Consider the following 15,338-nt stretch of genomic DNA (forward strand, 5'->3'; position numbering starts at 1 on the left):
GCCCCCCCAGTCCGCCCGGGGCGCTGTGGCTGAGGCTGGTCCGGAGGGGGCGGTGAAACCTTGGGAAGGGGAGGGGAGAGGGGAGTGTTGGAGGCGCCGGAGCCGAGCCCGGACGGCCGGCCGGGCGGGGAGAAGGAGGAGCCGGGGCGGGCTGGCGGGCGGCCGGGTGGCGGCGGTGGCATGGCGGAGCCGAGCGGGGCCGAGACGAGGCCCCCCATTCGGGTCACCGTCAAGACCCCCAAGGACAAGGAGGAAATTGTGATCTGCGATCGAGCCTCGGTCAAAGAGGTAGTACGGGTGGCGGGGGTGGGGGTGAGCGCGGAGGAGGGGTCTGCGAAGAGGGGGGTGGCTCTGAGACGGTGCGGTGTACGGGAGGGCCGGGGAGAGGAGGGCGGGGGCCCAGCACGCACTCGGAGGAGCGGAAGGGAAGGGCGGGAGGGTAGGGGGCGTCCTGCGGGGGTGGTCTGGGGGAGCGTGGCGCGTGTTGGGGAAGGGAGGCCGGGGATTTGCCTTGTGGCCTGGGCTGGGGGCGTGGTGGAGAGTGCGAAGAGAACACCTTGCACAGGGAAGGGGGAAGGACCCTGGGTTTGAGGGGAGTATTCGCCCCAGTTACTGGTCGGGGTTCGAGGCGCCGAGTCAGAGTGGGGGCCGGGCAAGGAGCTGAGCGGGCGGGAGGCGCAGGTTGGGGGAGAGCTCCGGGCTGCTACTGTGCGCCTCAGAGAACGCCCAGCATTCTCACGCCCGACCAGGGGGCAGGATTTCCCTCTGCCCGGATGTTTCCTACTCTTTCCAATCAAGGTGGTTACATTTGATTCTCAGCCCCTCTGGGATTTACACAGTGTGCAGTAGGTGCTCAATAAAAATGTGTTGAATGAGTGAATGAGGGAATATTGCCTGTGTTCACCACCCCCCTGTGGCTGCTCCAGAATTTCACAGAGGCGGGGCTTAAGATAGGCGTCTGGTTGGAAGGGAGGGATATGGAAGCTGCCTTTGCTTAACAAGTGCACTCTTTTTACTTAAGAGTGTGGGTTTGATTTGGTTGGGTTGATAGGGGTGTTGCTGATAGATTTGGGGAGTCTAACTCTCCCCCAAGCCAGCCTTTAGTGCCGTCATTGCCCCTCCCCCACCTTATAAAATGACTACATTCCAGAATTTAAATAATTTTTGCCTGCAAAGCTGAATTTGAAATCAGCCCTAACTGAGTGGCCCCATGTATTTGGTTAAGAGCCTGGGGCTTTGATGTCAAGACCTGAGTTCCAGTCTGCCCAGTGCAAGTTACCTAATTGTTCTGATCCTCAGTTTTCTCATCTTTAAAATGGAGATAATAATTAACATGTATCTCGTGGGACTTAGACTCTTAACTAGTGAATAGTTAGTGCCGTTATAAGTAGGATCTATTTGTTGTAGTTGTTACAGGAACTCTGGGAATAAAGAGAGGAAAGAGAAGGCTGAAGGGAGATAGGGCCTGGGCCCAAGGCTGTTGAAGGAGTTGGGATGGAGAGAACTGCCCAGGTAGTATGCTCACAGGAAACTGGGTGGATGGACTGAAGAAGGAGTGGCAGATAGAAGCAAGGGCTTTCTAGGGTGGGAGACCCTGGGGTAGAGCTGAGAGGAGCTTCTCACTGGTCCACTCCTTGGTTAAGAAAGGGGCTGCTTATTGCAGCTGGAGGGATGCAGTCAGGACTGCTGAAAGGACTTCCCACGACTAGAGATGGGGGCAAGGGAATGCAGAGGCTTTGAAGAAGAGGCAGGGTCCCTGGTTGGAGGAGCCCAGGCAGCCTCCACAGTGACCTTTGCCTCTCGATCACAGTTCAAAGAGGAAATCTCCCGGAGATTTAAGGCTCAGCAGGATCAGCTGGTCCTGATCTTCGCAGGCAAGATCCTCAAGGATGGGGACACACTGAACCAGCATGGGATCAAGGATGGGCTCACTGTCCATCTGGTCATCAAGACCCCTCAGAAGTAAGTTCAGGAGAGGAGCAGGTCCAGCTTCGGATTGGGCATTTTTTTCCCCATCTGATACTTTCTCACCCATTGTTCAACTGTACATCTAAGGCCTATGCCAAGGCCCAGGAAGGTGGCTCTTGGATGGATTGCCAGGAAGCCCTGTGATCTCATCTGCAGGGGAAGGGAACCTGATTTACCTCTCCCTGAATACCCTGAAGATAGAGGATACTCGCTCCTCTCTTCCTCTGTCTGATTTACTGACTGCCCCCAGCCTCACCCTGCCCCAGCCTCAAGGTTGCTTAGGAGGTGGCTTGGGTTAGGGCTGTACCTGCACAGCAAACATAGAAATCATTGTCTTCCCTTTTGTGTTCACTTCAACTAGGATTTTTCTTTCTGTCCTCAGGGTTCAAGATCCGGCTACTGCCACTGCTTCTTCCCCTTCCACTCCAGACCCAGCCTCAGCGCCCTCCACCACGCCTGCTTCACCCGCCACTTCTGCTCAGCCCTCCACTTCTGGCAGTGCCACTTCGGATACTGGCAGTGGAAGCCGAAGGAGCAGTGGCGGGGGTACCTCCCCAGGGACTGGGGAGGGACCTCCCAGTGCCACTGCATCCATACTCTGTAAGCCTTTAGGGTGGAAGGCACTGTCCTGTTTTGGGCTGTGGATTGTGGGAGAGCCAAGAGGGGAAAATATGGTCCCTGCTCCTGATTTGATGGGGATTGGGGACCCCTGGACATACGGGTCCAGACATTGGTACTTGAGCCAAGAGGAGGAAGAAACCAGTTTGTGAGGGCTTCCCAGAAGAGGAGAGCATGGCAAAATGTTAAGAGTGAGGGGAGAGGGGCTTCCCTGGTGGCGCAGTGGTTGGGAGTCCGCCTGCCGATGCAGGCGGCGCAGGTTCGTGCCCCGGTCCTGGAGGATCCCACGTGCCGCGGGCTGGCTGGGCCCATGAGCCGTGGCCGCTGGGCCTGCGCGTCCAGAGCCTGTGCTCCGCGGCGGGAGAGGCCATGGCAGTGAGAGGCCCGCGTACCGCAAAAAAAAAAAAAAAAAAAAAAAAAGAGTGGGGAGAAATGGGGCTGGGGATGTGGGGAACCCTGGGTAAAGATATTGGAGTTTGGGAAAAAGGTGGGTCCAACAGTAGCCGGTTGGGGAATATTTATTTGCTCATTCAGTAGGCCATCACTGCTTACCCTCTCTGTGCTCAGTATTGTGCCTGCCTGTCAGCCTTGGCCATCAAAGAGGTCTCAGTCTAGTAGGCTCACATCTCTTTGCCAGCAGTGGATCAGGGCTGGGGCTGTGGAAATGATTGGAAAAGGGAGATGTGAGAAGCAGAAGGGGCCCATCCTGGAGACTTGACTTCAGTGGCTCTGGCCAGGTAGGGGAAGAGTCTTGTGACAGACTGTGACCCTGCCCCCTCCCCCCAGCTGGCTTTGGGGGCATCCTGGGCCTGGGCAGCCTGGGCCTGGGCTCTGCCAACTTCATGGAGCTGCAGCAGCAGATGCAGAGGCAGCTGATGTCCAATCCTGAGATGCTGTCGCAGATCATGGAGAACCCCCTGGTCCAGGACATGATGTCTAACCCCGACCTGATGCGCCACATGATCATGGCCAACCCCCAGATGCAGCAGCTGATGGAGCGGAACCCCGAGATCAGCCACATGCTTAACAACCCTGAGCTCATGAGGCAGGTGGGTCTGAGAGAAGGTTGGGATTGTGGAGGGCACCTGGTGCCCAGCTGTGCCCTGCCTGGCCTTTTCCCACCTTGTCCTACCTTGACTTGTTCATTCATTCATTCATTCAGCAGCCATGTTTTGAGCCCTGGGGGTACAGTGATGAAAAGACATAGTCCTAGCTTTCCAGGAACTTCTGGTCTCAAAGGGAAGTGGGACAAGTAAGCAGGCTGTTATAACAAAGTGTAGTCGGTGCTATTATAGAGATAGTCACAGTATCCCCTAGAAGCACACAGAAGGGCTCCTGATCCTACCTGGGGCTCAGAGGAGGCCCTAAAGGAAGTGTCACCCAAGCAGAGACCCAAAAGAGGAAGAATGAACCAGAGGAAGAAAAAGAGAAGAGTATTCAGGGCTGAGGGACAGCAAGTACAAAGGTCTGGGAATGAAAGATAATAGGAGGATTGGGGAGCATTGTGTCTGGACAGGGCCTGGTGGGTAAGGGAGACCCAGGGGAGGTGATTTGGTGTTGGTCTTTGGGAGCTCCATCTCGTGGCCATCCACCAGGGGATGGGATGAGGGTAGACGATCTCAGCAGAGCTGTGGACACTAGTGCTAGACTCACCAGAAGATAAGTTCCAGAGGGCAAGGATTTGCAAGTGTTTTGTTCACTGCCTAGAACGGTGCCTGGTATATAGTAGTCACTCAATAAGTACTTATTAAATGAACGAATTGTGGGATAAGAGATCAGAATCTTATCATAGACATAAAAGTGTCTTAGAAGAGGCAAGTATGGAGCAAATTTGGGACGAAGGACAGGGAAGGCATTCCAAATTGGATGGGAACAAGAAGCAGCTATGCTCATTTTATCTGTTATGTACTGCTATCCCCTAGAGCTGACATAGGTCACCCCTTCCTTATTGAAAGTGAGCCATTGGTTCCCAAGAGAAAGCCCCCATCCTGTTTCTCAAGATTCAGTGAGGCCAAAGACCTGGGGTGAGATCTAGAAGGTGTTGGTAGCATTGTCCCAGCTTGAATCCTTTCCCTCCCCAACTTGTCATTTACCAGAAGCCATAGTCTGGTCTCGGTCAGACAGACCAATCTGGCCTTGAACCCTGTCTCCACCACTAACTGGCTGTGTGTCCCAGGCAATGAGTCTCTGAGCCTATTTTCTCATCTGCTAAATAGGGACAGAAATACCTACATGGGATAGTTATTGTGGGTATTAAATGATTTGAATTCTGTAAAGTACTTAGCCCAGTGCCTGTATGTCGTAACTGCTCAGTAGATGTTAATTTTCTCTTTTGCTTCTTCTTTTTTCTCATGTCCTTTCTTATTCAACTTCCTTGTGCTCCCTGACACTTCTGAGGATCCTCTGAACCTGAGGGAGGGAAGCTGCTGCCCTCACCCCATCTGGGATCATTGTACCCCAAAAGTCAACCAGAATACCCATAGGGAGACAGGGTTAGAGCCAAGGTGACAGTAGAGGAAGGAAGTCCAGTTCACCCTACTCCCTGCCACTATGGGTCAGTTCCTAGGCCCTGGACCCTGGTCCTGATGCAGACCTCCTCATCAGGGCCCACTCTTTTCCAAGCTTGGTGATCCCCTGGTTCCAGGGCCATTCTCTCTCTTTCCCTTTTCCACCAGACGATGGAGCTTGCTCGGAATCCAGCCATGATGCAGGAGATGATGCGGAACCAGGACCGGGCCCTAAGCAACCTGGAAAGCATCCCTGGAGGGTATAATGCCCTCCGCCGCATGTACACGGACATCCAGGAGCCCATGTTTAGCGCTGCACGGGAACAGGTGGGGCCAGGGGCTGGGCTGTGGGAGGGCAGTCTGGACTTAGGATTACCTACCCCAGACCCAGGCAAGACTGAGGTGCTGTCTGCTCCTCTTTCCTTCCCTAGCCCCCTGAGGGTGGGCCTTGGCTTAAAAGTGGTTCTCACGCTGCATAGCCAGGGATGGTCCAACTTGCATGGGACTGAGGCACTAGGGCAGAAGATAGCAGAGTTCCCTAGGGGAGTGGGCAATGGGTAGTATCCAAGGGATTTGACATTGTTCTGACAAACTTCTTGCACCAAGGGCTCAGAGGTTGTGGGGCACGCCTGGGGTCAAACAGCCAGCCCTAGCACAGTGTGTCTCAAGTGTGGTCCACAGATCACCTGCATCAGAATCATCTGGGGAGCTTGTTAACCATGAGATTCCTGGTCCCCACCTTTGAGCTACTTATTGAGTCAATCTCTGGAATCAAGTCCTGGGAATACACACTTTAAAAAAGGCTTTAAGAATTCTTTCCAAATATACAAAAAGTATAGCATTCTCTTGTATCCTTGTGGCCCTAAAATGTTGCCATATATAGTTTTAGTGTCTTTTTGCGTTCTTTTTTTAAAGTTTAGCTTACACTAAATACAGTATACATTTACCTGTTTCAAAACTCAAAAGTTACACAAAGTAAACAAAAGGGTATTTAAAAAGTATAGAAAGGTATACAGGCTCAACATAAGTATACACAAGGGATCCTGCTATTTCCGTCTCCCAGCCACCTCTTTTCCACCCCAGAGTTAACAAATGTTGTTAGTATTTTGTATGTTTTCCTAGACGTATTAAACATTAGCGAATAAGATATTACACATAGAATTGCAGCCTTCACATACCCCTCCCCCATCTTATACCTCTCTTTCTCTCTCCGGAGCTAACTACCACCCTGAAGTTGGTGATTGTCATTTCGATTCTTTTAATTACCTATGTATGAATCCATAAACAATCTCTGGCCTTGTTTTGCATATTTTCAACCTTATAGAAGTGGTATCATGCTGTTCATATAATTTTAAACTTGTTTTTTAAAAAAATCTAAAAATGTTTTATTGAAGAATAATATAGTTGCAGAAAGGTGCACATATCATAAGTGTACAGCTTGATGGACCTTCACAGACTGAACGCCCGACCATCCCCAACCAGCACCCAAGTGGGAGGGTGGGGCCTCACATTCCTTCTTCCTTGTGGAAAGGAAAAAGCACCATATCCTGAGTGGCCCGTGCTATCCCAGCAGATTCCTTGTTCATGCCGTCTCTGCCCTACACCAAGTCTCCACAGATGAGTGTGCCTTGTTGACCCTGTCCCTACGATGATGCCACATTGTCTTAATTAAGTCTGGGCATCAGGTAGGGTGAACCTCCCCTCCCCCCTTCCAGCTTATACTTCACCATCCTCTTGGTTATCCTTGCCATTGCTCTTTCAAATTTTAGAAAGTGCTATAGGGATCAACTGTGAGTTTTTAAAGAACTTAATTTATTTTAAGTTTAATTTTATATAAGTATTTAATTAAAAATGTATATCAAAGTAATGTATGTACCTGGTTAAAAAAAAATTCAGGTAGTTGAGCAAGGCTTTATAACAAGCACCCAGCTAATTCTGATGTACTCTAAGGTGTGTGAACCACTGGTTCAACTAAAAGAACATAACGTTTGGCATCAACAAACCTGGATGCAAATACCTGCTCCATCATACTTCAGTGGTGTGATCTTAAGTGAGTTGCTTAACCTCCCTGAGTCTTCACTTCCTCATTTGCAAAATGGAGACAATGTGTTATAGCAGTATTCTCAATCATTTTGGTCTCTGGACCCCTTTATTTATTTTTTGTTTAATTTTTTTAAAAAAAATTTTTTTTTTTTTTTTTTTTTGGCCACACCGTGTGGAATGCGGGAGTCTTAGTTCCCCAACCAGGAATTGAACCCGAGCCCCCTGCAGTGGAAGCTCAGAGTCCTAACCACTAGACCGCTAGGGAATTCCCCTCTGAACCCCTTTATACACTTAAAAATTATTGAGGACTCCAGAAGCTTTTGTTTTTGTGGGTTAGGCCTATTGATATTCACTGTATCTGAAATTAAAACTGAGAAGTAAAAAATAATTTATTTATTAACTCATTTAAAAATAACAATCCATTATACATTAACATAAATAGCATATTCTTTTGAAAAATAACTTTATTTTCCAAAACAAAACTTTAGAGGAAAGAATGGCCTTGTTTGACTTTTTTGCAGATCTCTTGAATGTCTGGCTTACTACAAGACAGCTGGATTCTCAGATCTGCTTCTGCATTCAGTCCGTTGCAATGTCACATGTTACATAGCCTTTGGAAAACTCCACTGAATACTTATGAGAGAATGAGAGTGAAAAAAGCAAATAACATCTTAGGATTATAAAAATGGCTTGTAAACCTTGCAGGGGTCCTAGGACCACACTTTGAGAACTGGTGTATTAGAGGGATATTGTAAACATTAGAATAAATGGGTCAGGCACATAGTAGGTGCTCAATAAATGGCAGCTATTATAACTTTTGGGAGTTCAGGGAAAGAAATTCAGGCCTTAGGGTGTATGGGGAAGAGCAAAGCAGGACCCAGAACTAGGTGGGTTTGGGTGCTAGGCGAGTTACCCGAACAGGAAATCTGAAACGTTGACAAAGACTGAAACTGTGGTGCATGAACCCTGGCCTGCAATCCCTGTTACCTGAACAGGTATCTGGTAGGGTGAAGGAACCACAGCTCAGAGCAGGAGGGTCCTTGGTCAACCCTGGTCCCCACGACCCACTTTGAATAAACAGGAAAAGTGACTGGATACGAAACTCCATGGTGGGGAGGGACTGAGGCTGCTCAGGTACCTCCTGCGTGGGTGTTGGCGGGTCCAGAGGGAGGACATGTGGGTGCTGCCATGGGCAGCCCACCATATGGTGGGGTGCAGACCCTGAGACGATCCTGGATAACATAGTTGGGGGCATGGTGCTGAGGGGGACTGTTTAGCTGAAGCAGCCAGTCTGAGGAGATAGGCTGTGGGGAGGGAGGGGAAGGAGGAGATTACATGGAGGAAGCAACAGAAGGAGAAGACCTAGGGAGGTGTGCTTAGCCAGAGCTGTGCTCGGCCAGAGGTGTGCCCACTAAGGGGCTCCATTGTGGTGTGCCTGGATGGACAGAATGCCACGTGGGGGACCTGGGGGTGAGGGAGAGGGTTCAGTGGAGTTAGTCTTAGACCAAGGTGGCTGGAAAAGGGAGACCTAGAGGCAGATCGGGGTCGAAGTAGAGAGCCAGCTCCCATCAAGCCAATAATTACCTATTGAGCACCTACTAGTGTCAGGGGCCAGGGGTGCAAAGGTGAATCTGACATCGTCTCTGCCCCTTAAGAGCTAAGGAAAACAAATATCTCACTACACAATGGGAAAGGTGTGTGTAAAGTATTGATACTATAGAGCACAGAGGAGATTAGATACCAAATATTTAGAGCCACCAGGGGAGAAGTGACGTTTCCAGTTATGAGGGGTTCAGTTATCCAGTCATCAGCAGGCAGCTCCCACCCTGCAGGATGAGGGTGAAGTTGCCCATTGTGGGGCTAGAAATTGACCTGAGGACCTCCAAGGTTTTAGATCTCTCTCCCTTTCCCGGGGAAGGGGAGGCTATTAGGTGAGAAGAAAGAAAGGGCCTAGCCCTTAAGGATTTGTTTCAGTCCTTAACCCAAAACCTTTCCCTCCTCCCAGTTTGGCAACAATCCCTTCTCTTCCCTGGCCGGGAACTCCGACAGCTCATCCTCCCAGCCTCTGCGGACTGAGAATCGAGAGCCCCTCCCTAACCCCTGGAGCCCCTCGCCCCCCACCTCCCAGGCCCCCGGGTCCGGTGGGGAGGGCACCGGAGGATCGGGGACCAGCCAGGTGCACCCGACAGTCTCGAACCCCTTTGGGATCAATGCGGCTAGCCTGGGGTCAGGTATGTCCTAGGGTGGAAGGAGCTTAGTGGGGTCACCAGGGCAGTCCCTCTGCCCCAGGACTGAATGGGGTTCACACTGCTCCAGAATATTGAAGACAGAGGTGAGACTGTATTGAAGCCACAGAGGGGGCTCTGTAGCCTGGAGTAGTGGCTCGACCCCTCAGGGTAAGGGTTGGTTCTGGCCCTGTCCTGATGTCCCTAGGAGTGACCTAAGTAAAGGCTTATGAGTAAACCAGGCCCCACTTCCTAAGCTCTTTCAACACTGCTGGTACTATCCAGAGTAAATGGGTCAGACTGGGAGTGGGGTGTGGGAGAGGAATCAGGGGGCAGGTAGATGTGGGCTGGGGGAGAGGGATGTGCAGAGCTGCCTTGTACAGAGGTGCAGGTTATGCACTGCACAACCCTGGGAGACGCCCCATTTGTCTGGACTATGACTATACATATGGCTCTAGGGATGTGTGGTAGATGCTCTGATTTCTGTGTACCCTGGGGAGCATCTTGATTGGGAAAGTCCCTTCCCCTCTATGTGCTTATTTCATAAATAAGGTACTTGAACCTGATCCATGGTTTTAAAATTGTACTTCTGAGTCTTGAGGGCTCTGGCCCATCTCCAGGATGAGGGAAGACCAAAAGCGAAAGGCTCCAGGCCTCCTGCCCTGGCTCCAACCAGACCACTGACATACTTGGTTTCCAAGTGAGATTTGGTTTGAGGAAAGGGTCTCTGCTGCTAAGACAAGTTTGAAAACCATTGAACTGGATGATCTTTAGTCAAATCCTTTCCAACTCTGACATCTGACCTGTGGCAGGAACAGTCCAGAGGGGCATGAATCAGATCCAGTTTGCAACTGGCTTGTCCTTAGCAGAGTAGTTGGGGAAGGGGCCAGGACAAAGCCGGGCGAGATGACCTCGGAGTCAAGAGAGACTTGGACCCACGCCCCAGTACTTGGGTGCCCATTTGACCGTTGCCTCTCTGAGTTTTGTAACCACTCAGTGCCTGAAGTAATGTAGATGGAAGTGAGGCATCTGGTTTCCATCTGGACCCCTCTTCTCTTGTTTTTTCCTTCTTGTCCTAGGGATGTTCAACAGCCCGGAAATGCAGGCCCTCCTCCAGCAGATCTCTGAGAACCCCCAGCTGATGCAGAATGTGATCTCAGCCCCCTACATGCGCAGCATGATGCAAACGCTTGCCCAGAACCCCGACTTTGCTGCTCAGGTATGGAACTGGCACGAGGGGAGTGTGTTGGGGGCTGTTGCTTGTGATGATCAAAATGCTCTGGAGCCAGACCGCCGGGTTTCTGTATTGAGCTCTGCCACTTCCTAGCTGCGTGAGCCAAGCAACTTATTTAACCCCAGTTTCCTCTGTAAAATGGTAATAACAATAGTTCCTGCCTCAGAGAGTTGAGAGCGTTGAGTTAATACCATAAAGTGTTTAGAACATGGCATGGCATGTAGTAAGCCCTACGTACTCGGAAATGTTAGCTGTCATCATCCTCGTCAGACTGGCTTCTGACTCTCGTCCTCGTCCAGAGTATAGTTCCATTTCCTCTCACTGTCCCACTTAGGCCTTCAGGATACTTTGAGAGCCTTGGAAAAGCTGGCCAGATTTCCTGCAGTGGAGGGGGTGCCAAGGGAGATGAGGCCGTGGGGGCATTCTGGGGGTGGGTAGGCCCAGGCCTCCCCTACTGCCTTCACCCTGGCAGATGATGGTGAACGTGCCGCTCTTCGCGGGGAACCCCCAGCTGCAGGAGCAGCTCCGCCTGCAGCTCCCAGTCTTCCTGCAGCAGGTGAGTGAGGAGCCTAGACGGGCGGAGGTTGAGGGCCGGGGTAGACCCCGAGGCCCAGTGGGTGGAACTTAAAGGAGGGGCCGCGCTTGGCTCTGGACTCAGGGTCTAGGCTGCCTCCTGTCTCCTGGTACCTCCTGTTGCCTTTCTCTGCTGTTTCCCACCAGATGCAGAACCCGGAGTCACTCTCCATTCTTACCAATCCCCGAGCCATGCAGGCGCTGCTGCAGATCCAGCAGGGACTGCAGACCTTGCAGACCGAGGCCCCCGGACTGGTACCCAGGTGAGGGTCGGTGGCAGGTGGGCAGCAAGGTTCTGGCTACTCCTCCCCCTCAACCCCTTTCTCTGCCACTCTCTGAGCAGCGCTTGTGTCTCTGAGGGTCTTTTTCCTGTTCCTTCCAACTGCTTTTCCTTCTGGATCTCACATTGCCATCCCTTTCTCAGAGGCCATCTCCCACCTCTCGGTCTCTCCTGCCTGCAGCCTTGGCTCTTTTGGGATGTCCCGGACCCCAGCCTCCTCTACAGGCAGCAACGCTGGGTCTGCGCCTGAGGCCCCCACCTCCTTGCCAGCCCCGCCAGCCACATCCTCTCCAACAGGGGCCTCCAGTGCTCAGCAGCAGCTCATGCAGCAGATGATCCAGCTTTTGGCTGGAAGTGGAAACTCACAGGTACATGGGGCAGCGGGGCTGGCGCTGGGACCCTGCAGTGTTCAGGGTGGCAGTAGAATGGAGACAGCAGAGCAGGCTTTGGAGTCAGCCAGACCTGGCTTTGGTTCCTGGTCTGCTACTTTCTAGCCTTGGGCAAGTTACCGACCTTCGTAAGTTTAGTTTCCACAGCTGTGAAATGGAGATGAGACTAGTAATGGCACTTACTGGGTCAGCTGGGTACTGGTCGGTGTGCCTTATGTATAAGAGCTCATTTACTTTATTCTCCACAACAGCCTTGCCAGGAAGCTATTATTATTATTTCTGTGTTACAAAAGGGGAAAACTAAAGCCCAGAGAGGTTAAGTGGCTTGCTCAGAGTCGCATATCTAGTAAGTAATGGAGCTAAAATTCAAACTGAGGCATGCTGGCTCCCGAATTTACACTTTAACTACTGTTACACCATTTCTCCTTATATCAGAGGACCCTTTTGATAATTAAAGTAGCCTCCCTCTCTGTGACAAGAGAGGAGGATTCTGGGAGGTGAGGTGACCAGAGCCGTGGGCCACATAGTCAAGGCCTGGGGTTTGCGGGAGGAGCAGGGATGAGCCCCTTAACCCTTCTATGGCCTCTGTGACTCATCTGGGAAAAACCTTTCAACAGGAATATAAGTGTGCCCAGCTCTGTGCAAGGCACTGAGGGGGCTGGATGAAGGGATCCCCAAGGCCCAGTCCAGCTTAAATTGTGTGGACCGTGATGAAAAACAGCACGGAGCATTGGAAACGGCTCTTGTACTGTGTGTTGGGGGCCTCTGTGATTGCTGTGCTCCTTTCAGCTCTGAGTTTTCTGTTCATGATCTAGGCTAGTGCCTCCTAAACATGCCTTGGGGAAAACATTTCCAGGAGATGTTTATAGGAGTGTCAAAAACGAAAAGCTTTCTCTTTCGTAAATAACCGTGTTTGTTGATTGGTTAAACACAATTAGCAGGTTCTTGCTTTCCTGGGGCCCTTCTCTGACCTTTACTATGGCCGTGTGTGTGTTGACTGCCAGGAAGGAGGGGGTTTGGAGGTGGTATTTATCAACCACAGAACATTTGGCTTTTGGATTGCCTGTTAACATCTCCAGAGTGTTGATGGAAAGCAGTTGGGAATATCGGCTGATCTAGGCCTATCCATTACTTCGAAATCTTAAGAAAGATGCCCCCCATCTTATGATGACACAGTTGTTTAGTGACTTGGGACGCCGGCTCCTTGGCCTCTGTTTGCAGCTCACCGACCCCTGCCCCATTGGTTGACTCTGAGGATGTCTTCTTCTCACCATTATAAACGCTCAGAATCAGATAGGCCCCCTGGCGTTGGTCCTGTGCCCGCTTCAAAAGGCCTGTCCCCTCCAGGTGCAGACGCCAGAAGTGAGATTTCAGCAGCAGCTGGAGCAGCTCAACTCCATGGGCTTCATCAATCGTGAGGCCAACCTGCAGGCCCTGATCGCCACAGGAGGGGACATCAACGCAGCTATCGAGAGACTCCTGGGCTCTCAGCTGTCCTAATCCCTCGGCCCGTGCCTCCTGCCTGTCCCGTCCCTCGATGCCAGCGTTTGGTTCCGACCCTCTGCAGCTTGTCATCCCTTCTGTCTTCTCCCTTGTCCTCTCCAGACGGCAGGGTGACTTTAGAGGCGTGGGCCCCAGCCCCGTAGCTCTGAGAATTCCAGTTTTACTTCTGCACCTCTTGTAGAACCTTCTCTCCTGGTCCTGCTTTAGCAGAGCTATTTAAACAGTTCTCACAGTTTTGTTGATTGGCCCCTCCTCCTTGGCCCTCCCCGCCTTCACCTTTGCAACCTTCAGACTTCTCAGTGGCAGTGCAGAGCTGAAGGAGGAACCGACTCTCTGCTTTACTGGAACAGGGTCTTCCGTCTGAACCACTAGGGTTTTGCTTGTCTTATGTTTACTTTTGGTAACTCTTCCTTCTTTCTCTCCCCCATCCCCTCCCACCTCTAGCCTAACCAATGCTAGACTTCCATGCTCTGAAGGAGGGGCAGGTGAAACAGGCTGTGATTTTCCTCCTCACCCCCTGTTCTGTTCACTTCACCCAGCACTTTTTCATGGGGTCTGTTGGGACTTCCAGAGGAAGGAAGATGCCTGTTCTCCCCGTCTGAAGGGAGAGGTGAGACACAGCCCTTTGGAGCACGAATTAACAGGCCCTGGACCAGCCCAATGAGGGGAGGAGGGAATGAGATTTTCTGGAGGAAGGCAATCAGGGAAAGAGCCTGAGTAGAGGACTTGGAAGTTGGAACTGACAGTTAGGGAATGGAAGAACTAATAGTTCTTTTAGGCCGGAGAGTCCAGGCTCAGGCCTGGCAAAGGAGACTTAAGAGATGTTAATGGAATTTGAGTGGAAGAAAAGGGCTCAATGAAGCTAAACAATACGGCTCACAAGGGGTTATGTTGGTTCCGTTTCCGCAAACACACATGCTTATATATATACACACACATTTCCATGAACCCAGGACCTGTCTGTGTCTCCAGGTACCAGTAATTTAAGCTCCCCTCAAAAGACATGAAGAGGATTGGGGTCTGTCTTAGCAGTGGGTGTGTGTGGGGGTGGGTGGGTGCATGCATGCATGCACGCACACATGTGCATGTGAGTTGAGTGGGATGGTGGATCCCTTGTCGATTTCTGGTTTAGAGTTTTCTCCCACCAGAGAGAAGTAGGCAAAAGGGCCAGTCTAGGTCAGGAATAAATACAGCCTGGAGAGCTAGATCCCCTGGGCTTCTGGATACTGGGTAAGCCAAGGGTAGTGTGGGTACCTCTTCTGAAGCTGTCAGGGCTGTGACCAGCACCCTTATTACCCCTCCCCTCATTGCTTCGGGAAATAGTAGGGGAGGAGTCTTTCCCTCTAGAACCCCTGGCCTTTGGCGTCTTAGCTCCTGCCCTTTGAGTTTTCACTGTTTCCCTCCAGGCCAGAAAGTTCTATTTGAGGAAGGAAAGGAGAGGGCAGCAATGATGCCTTTGATCTGGAATTGGACATTGCTCTATTGGAGCACAGAGGAGGCTCGTATCACCTCCTCTATCTGCTACTTAGCCCAGCTGCTTGGAGGACCCATTGCTGGGAATATGGAGGCAAGAGGAACAGAATTTTCTCCAAGTGGGAAAGGGTCTCAAGCAGTCCAGAGAGGATGTCTGTGTGGCTTTCCCTCCCTACCTCCCCCAACTCCCACACTGGCCTTTGTAAATAAATGGTGTGGTCTTTGTTGTGAGGGTGTCTTGGTGTTTGTTTTCTGGGGGAGAGGAGGCTGGCTGAAGACAACTTCTTGGTTTTAGAGGACTTTTGTAAAGTGGGATCTAGAGGAATTTGAAGTTGGGTTCGGTTACCACAGGTGTTCAGAAACATCGAAGATAAAGGGATAACTGATCGTGGGGATATCTATAATCTGTAGTTTAGGAATGGGAAGGATTGCTTTCTTCTACTCCCCATCGCCAGACCATAAGTTATCAGATCCCACCCCTGCTCCCCCATAGGTCAGGGCTGGGAGAAGAATGTATGAAAGGTG

The 15,338-nt window shown here is 51.3% G+C and overlaps 1 protein-coding gene across 6 annotated transcripts; it reads left to right on the forward strand.

Annotated features, from left to right (window-relative positions):
• The first annotated feature begins 117 nt into the window (after positions 1-117).
• Positions 118-15,044, forward strand: UBQLN4 (ubiquilin 4). Of its 6 annotated transcripts, none has more exons than XR_009538229.1 (11): positions 119-288; positions 1,811-1,962; positions 2,351-2,568; positions 3,373-3,635; positions 5,262-5,420; positions 9,142-9,367; positions 10,441-10,580; positions 11,068-11,151; positions 11,316-11,431; positions 11,593-11,816; positions 13,185-13,322. XR_009538229.1 is itself a non-coding variant. In XM_060136280.1 (11 exons), exons 1-11 carry the CDS (start codon positions 181-183, stop codon positions 13,335-13,337), a joined length of 1,755 nt encoding a protein of 584 aa, XP_059992263.1. In that variant the 5' UTR covers positions 122-180; the 3' UTR covers positions 13,338-15,044. The 6 variants fall into 6 exon arrangements, 3 of the variants coding, with proteins under 3 accessions (XP_059992263.1, XP_059992272.1, XP_059992254.1); XR_009538232.1 differs by having other exon boundaries at positions 11,367-11,431; XM_060136280.1 differs by having other exon boundaries at positions 122-288; positions 11,367-11,431; positions 11,630-11,816; positions 13,185-15,044.
• The last annotated feature ends 294 nt before the right edge of the window (positions 15,045-15,338 follow it).

This window comes from Lagenorhynchus albirostris, chromosome 2, assembly GCF_949774975.1.
Source record: "Lagenorhynchus albirostris chromosome 2, mLagAlb1.1, whole genome shotgun sequence".
NCBI classification, from domain to species: domain Eukaryota; kingdom Metazoa; phylum Chordata; class Mammalia; order Artiodactyla; family Delphinidae; genus Lagenorhynchus; species Lagenorhynchus albirostris.

What these genes read in the sequence shown, in the direction of transcription:
- UBQLN4 (XM_060136271.1), top strand. Translation starts at nt 181, where the DNA reads ATGGCGGAGCCGAGCGGGGCCGAGACGAGGCCCCCCATTCGGGTCACC. An exon ending in ATCGAGCCTCGGTCAAAGAG is followed by an intron (nt 289 to 1,810) that starts GTAGTACGGGTG and finishes TCTCGATCACAG; the next exon opens with TTCAAAGAGGAAATCTCCCG. An exon ending in ACCCTGAGCTCATGAGGCAG is followed by an intron (nt 3,636 to 5,261) that starts GTGGGTCTGAGA and finishes CTTTTCCACCAG; the next exon opens with ACGATGGAGCTTGCTCGGAA.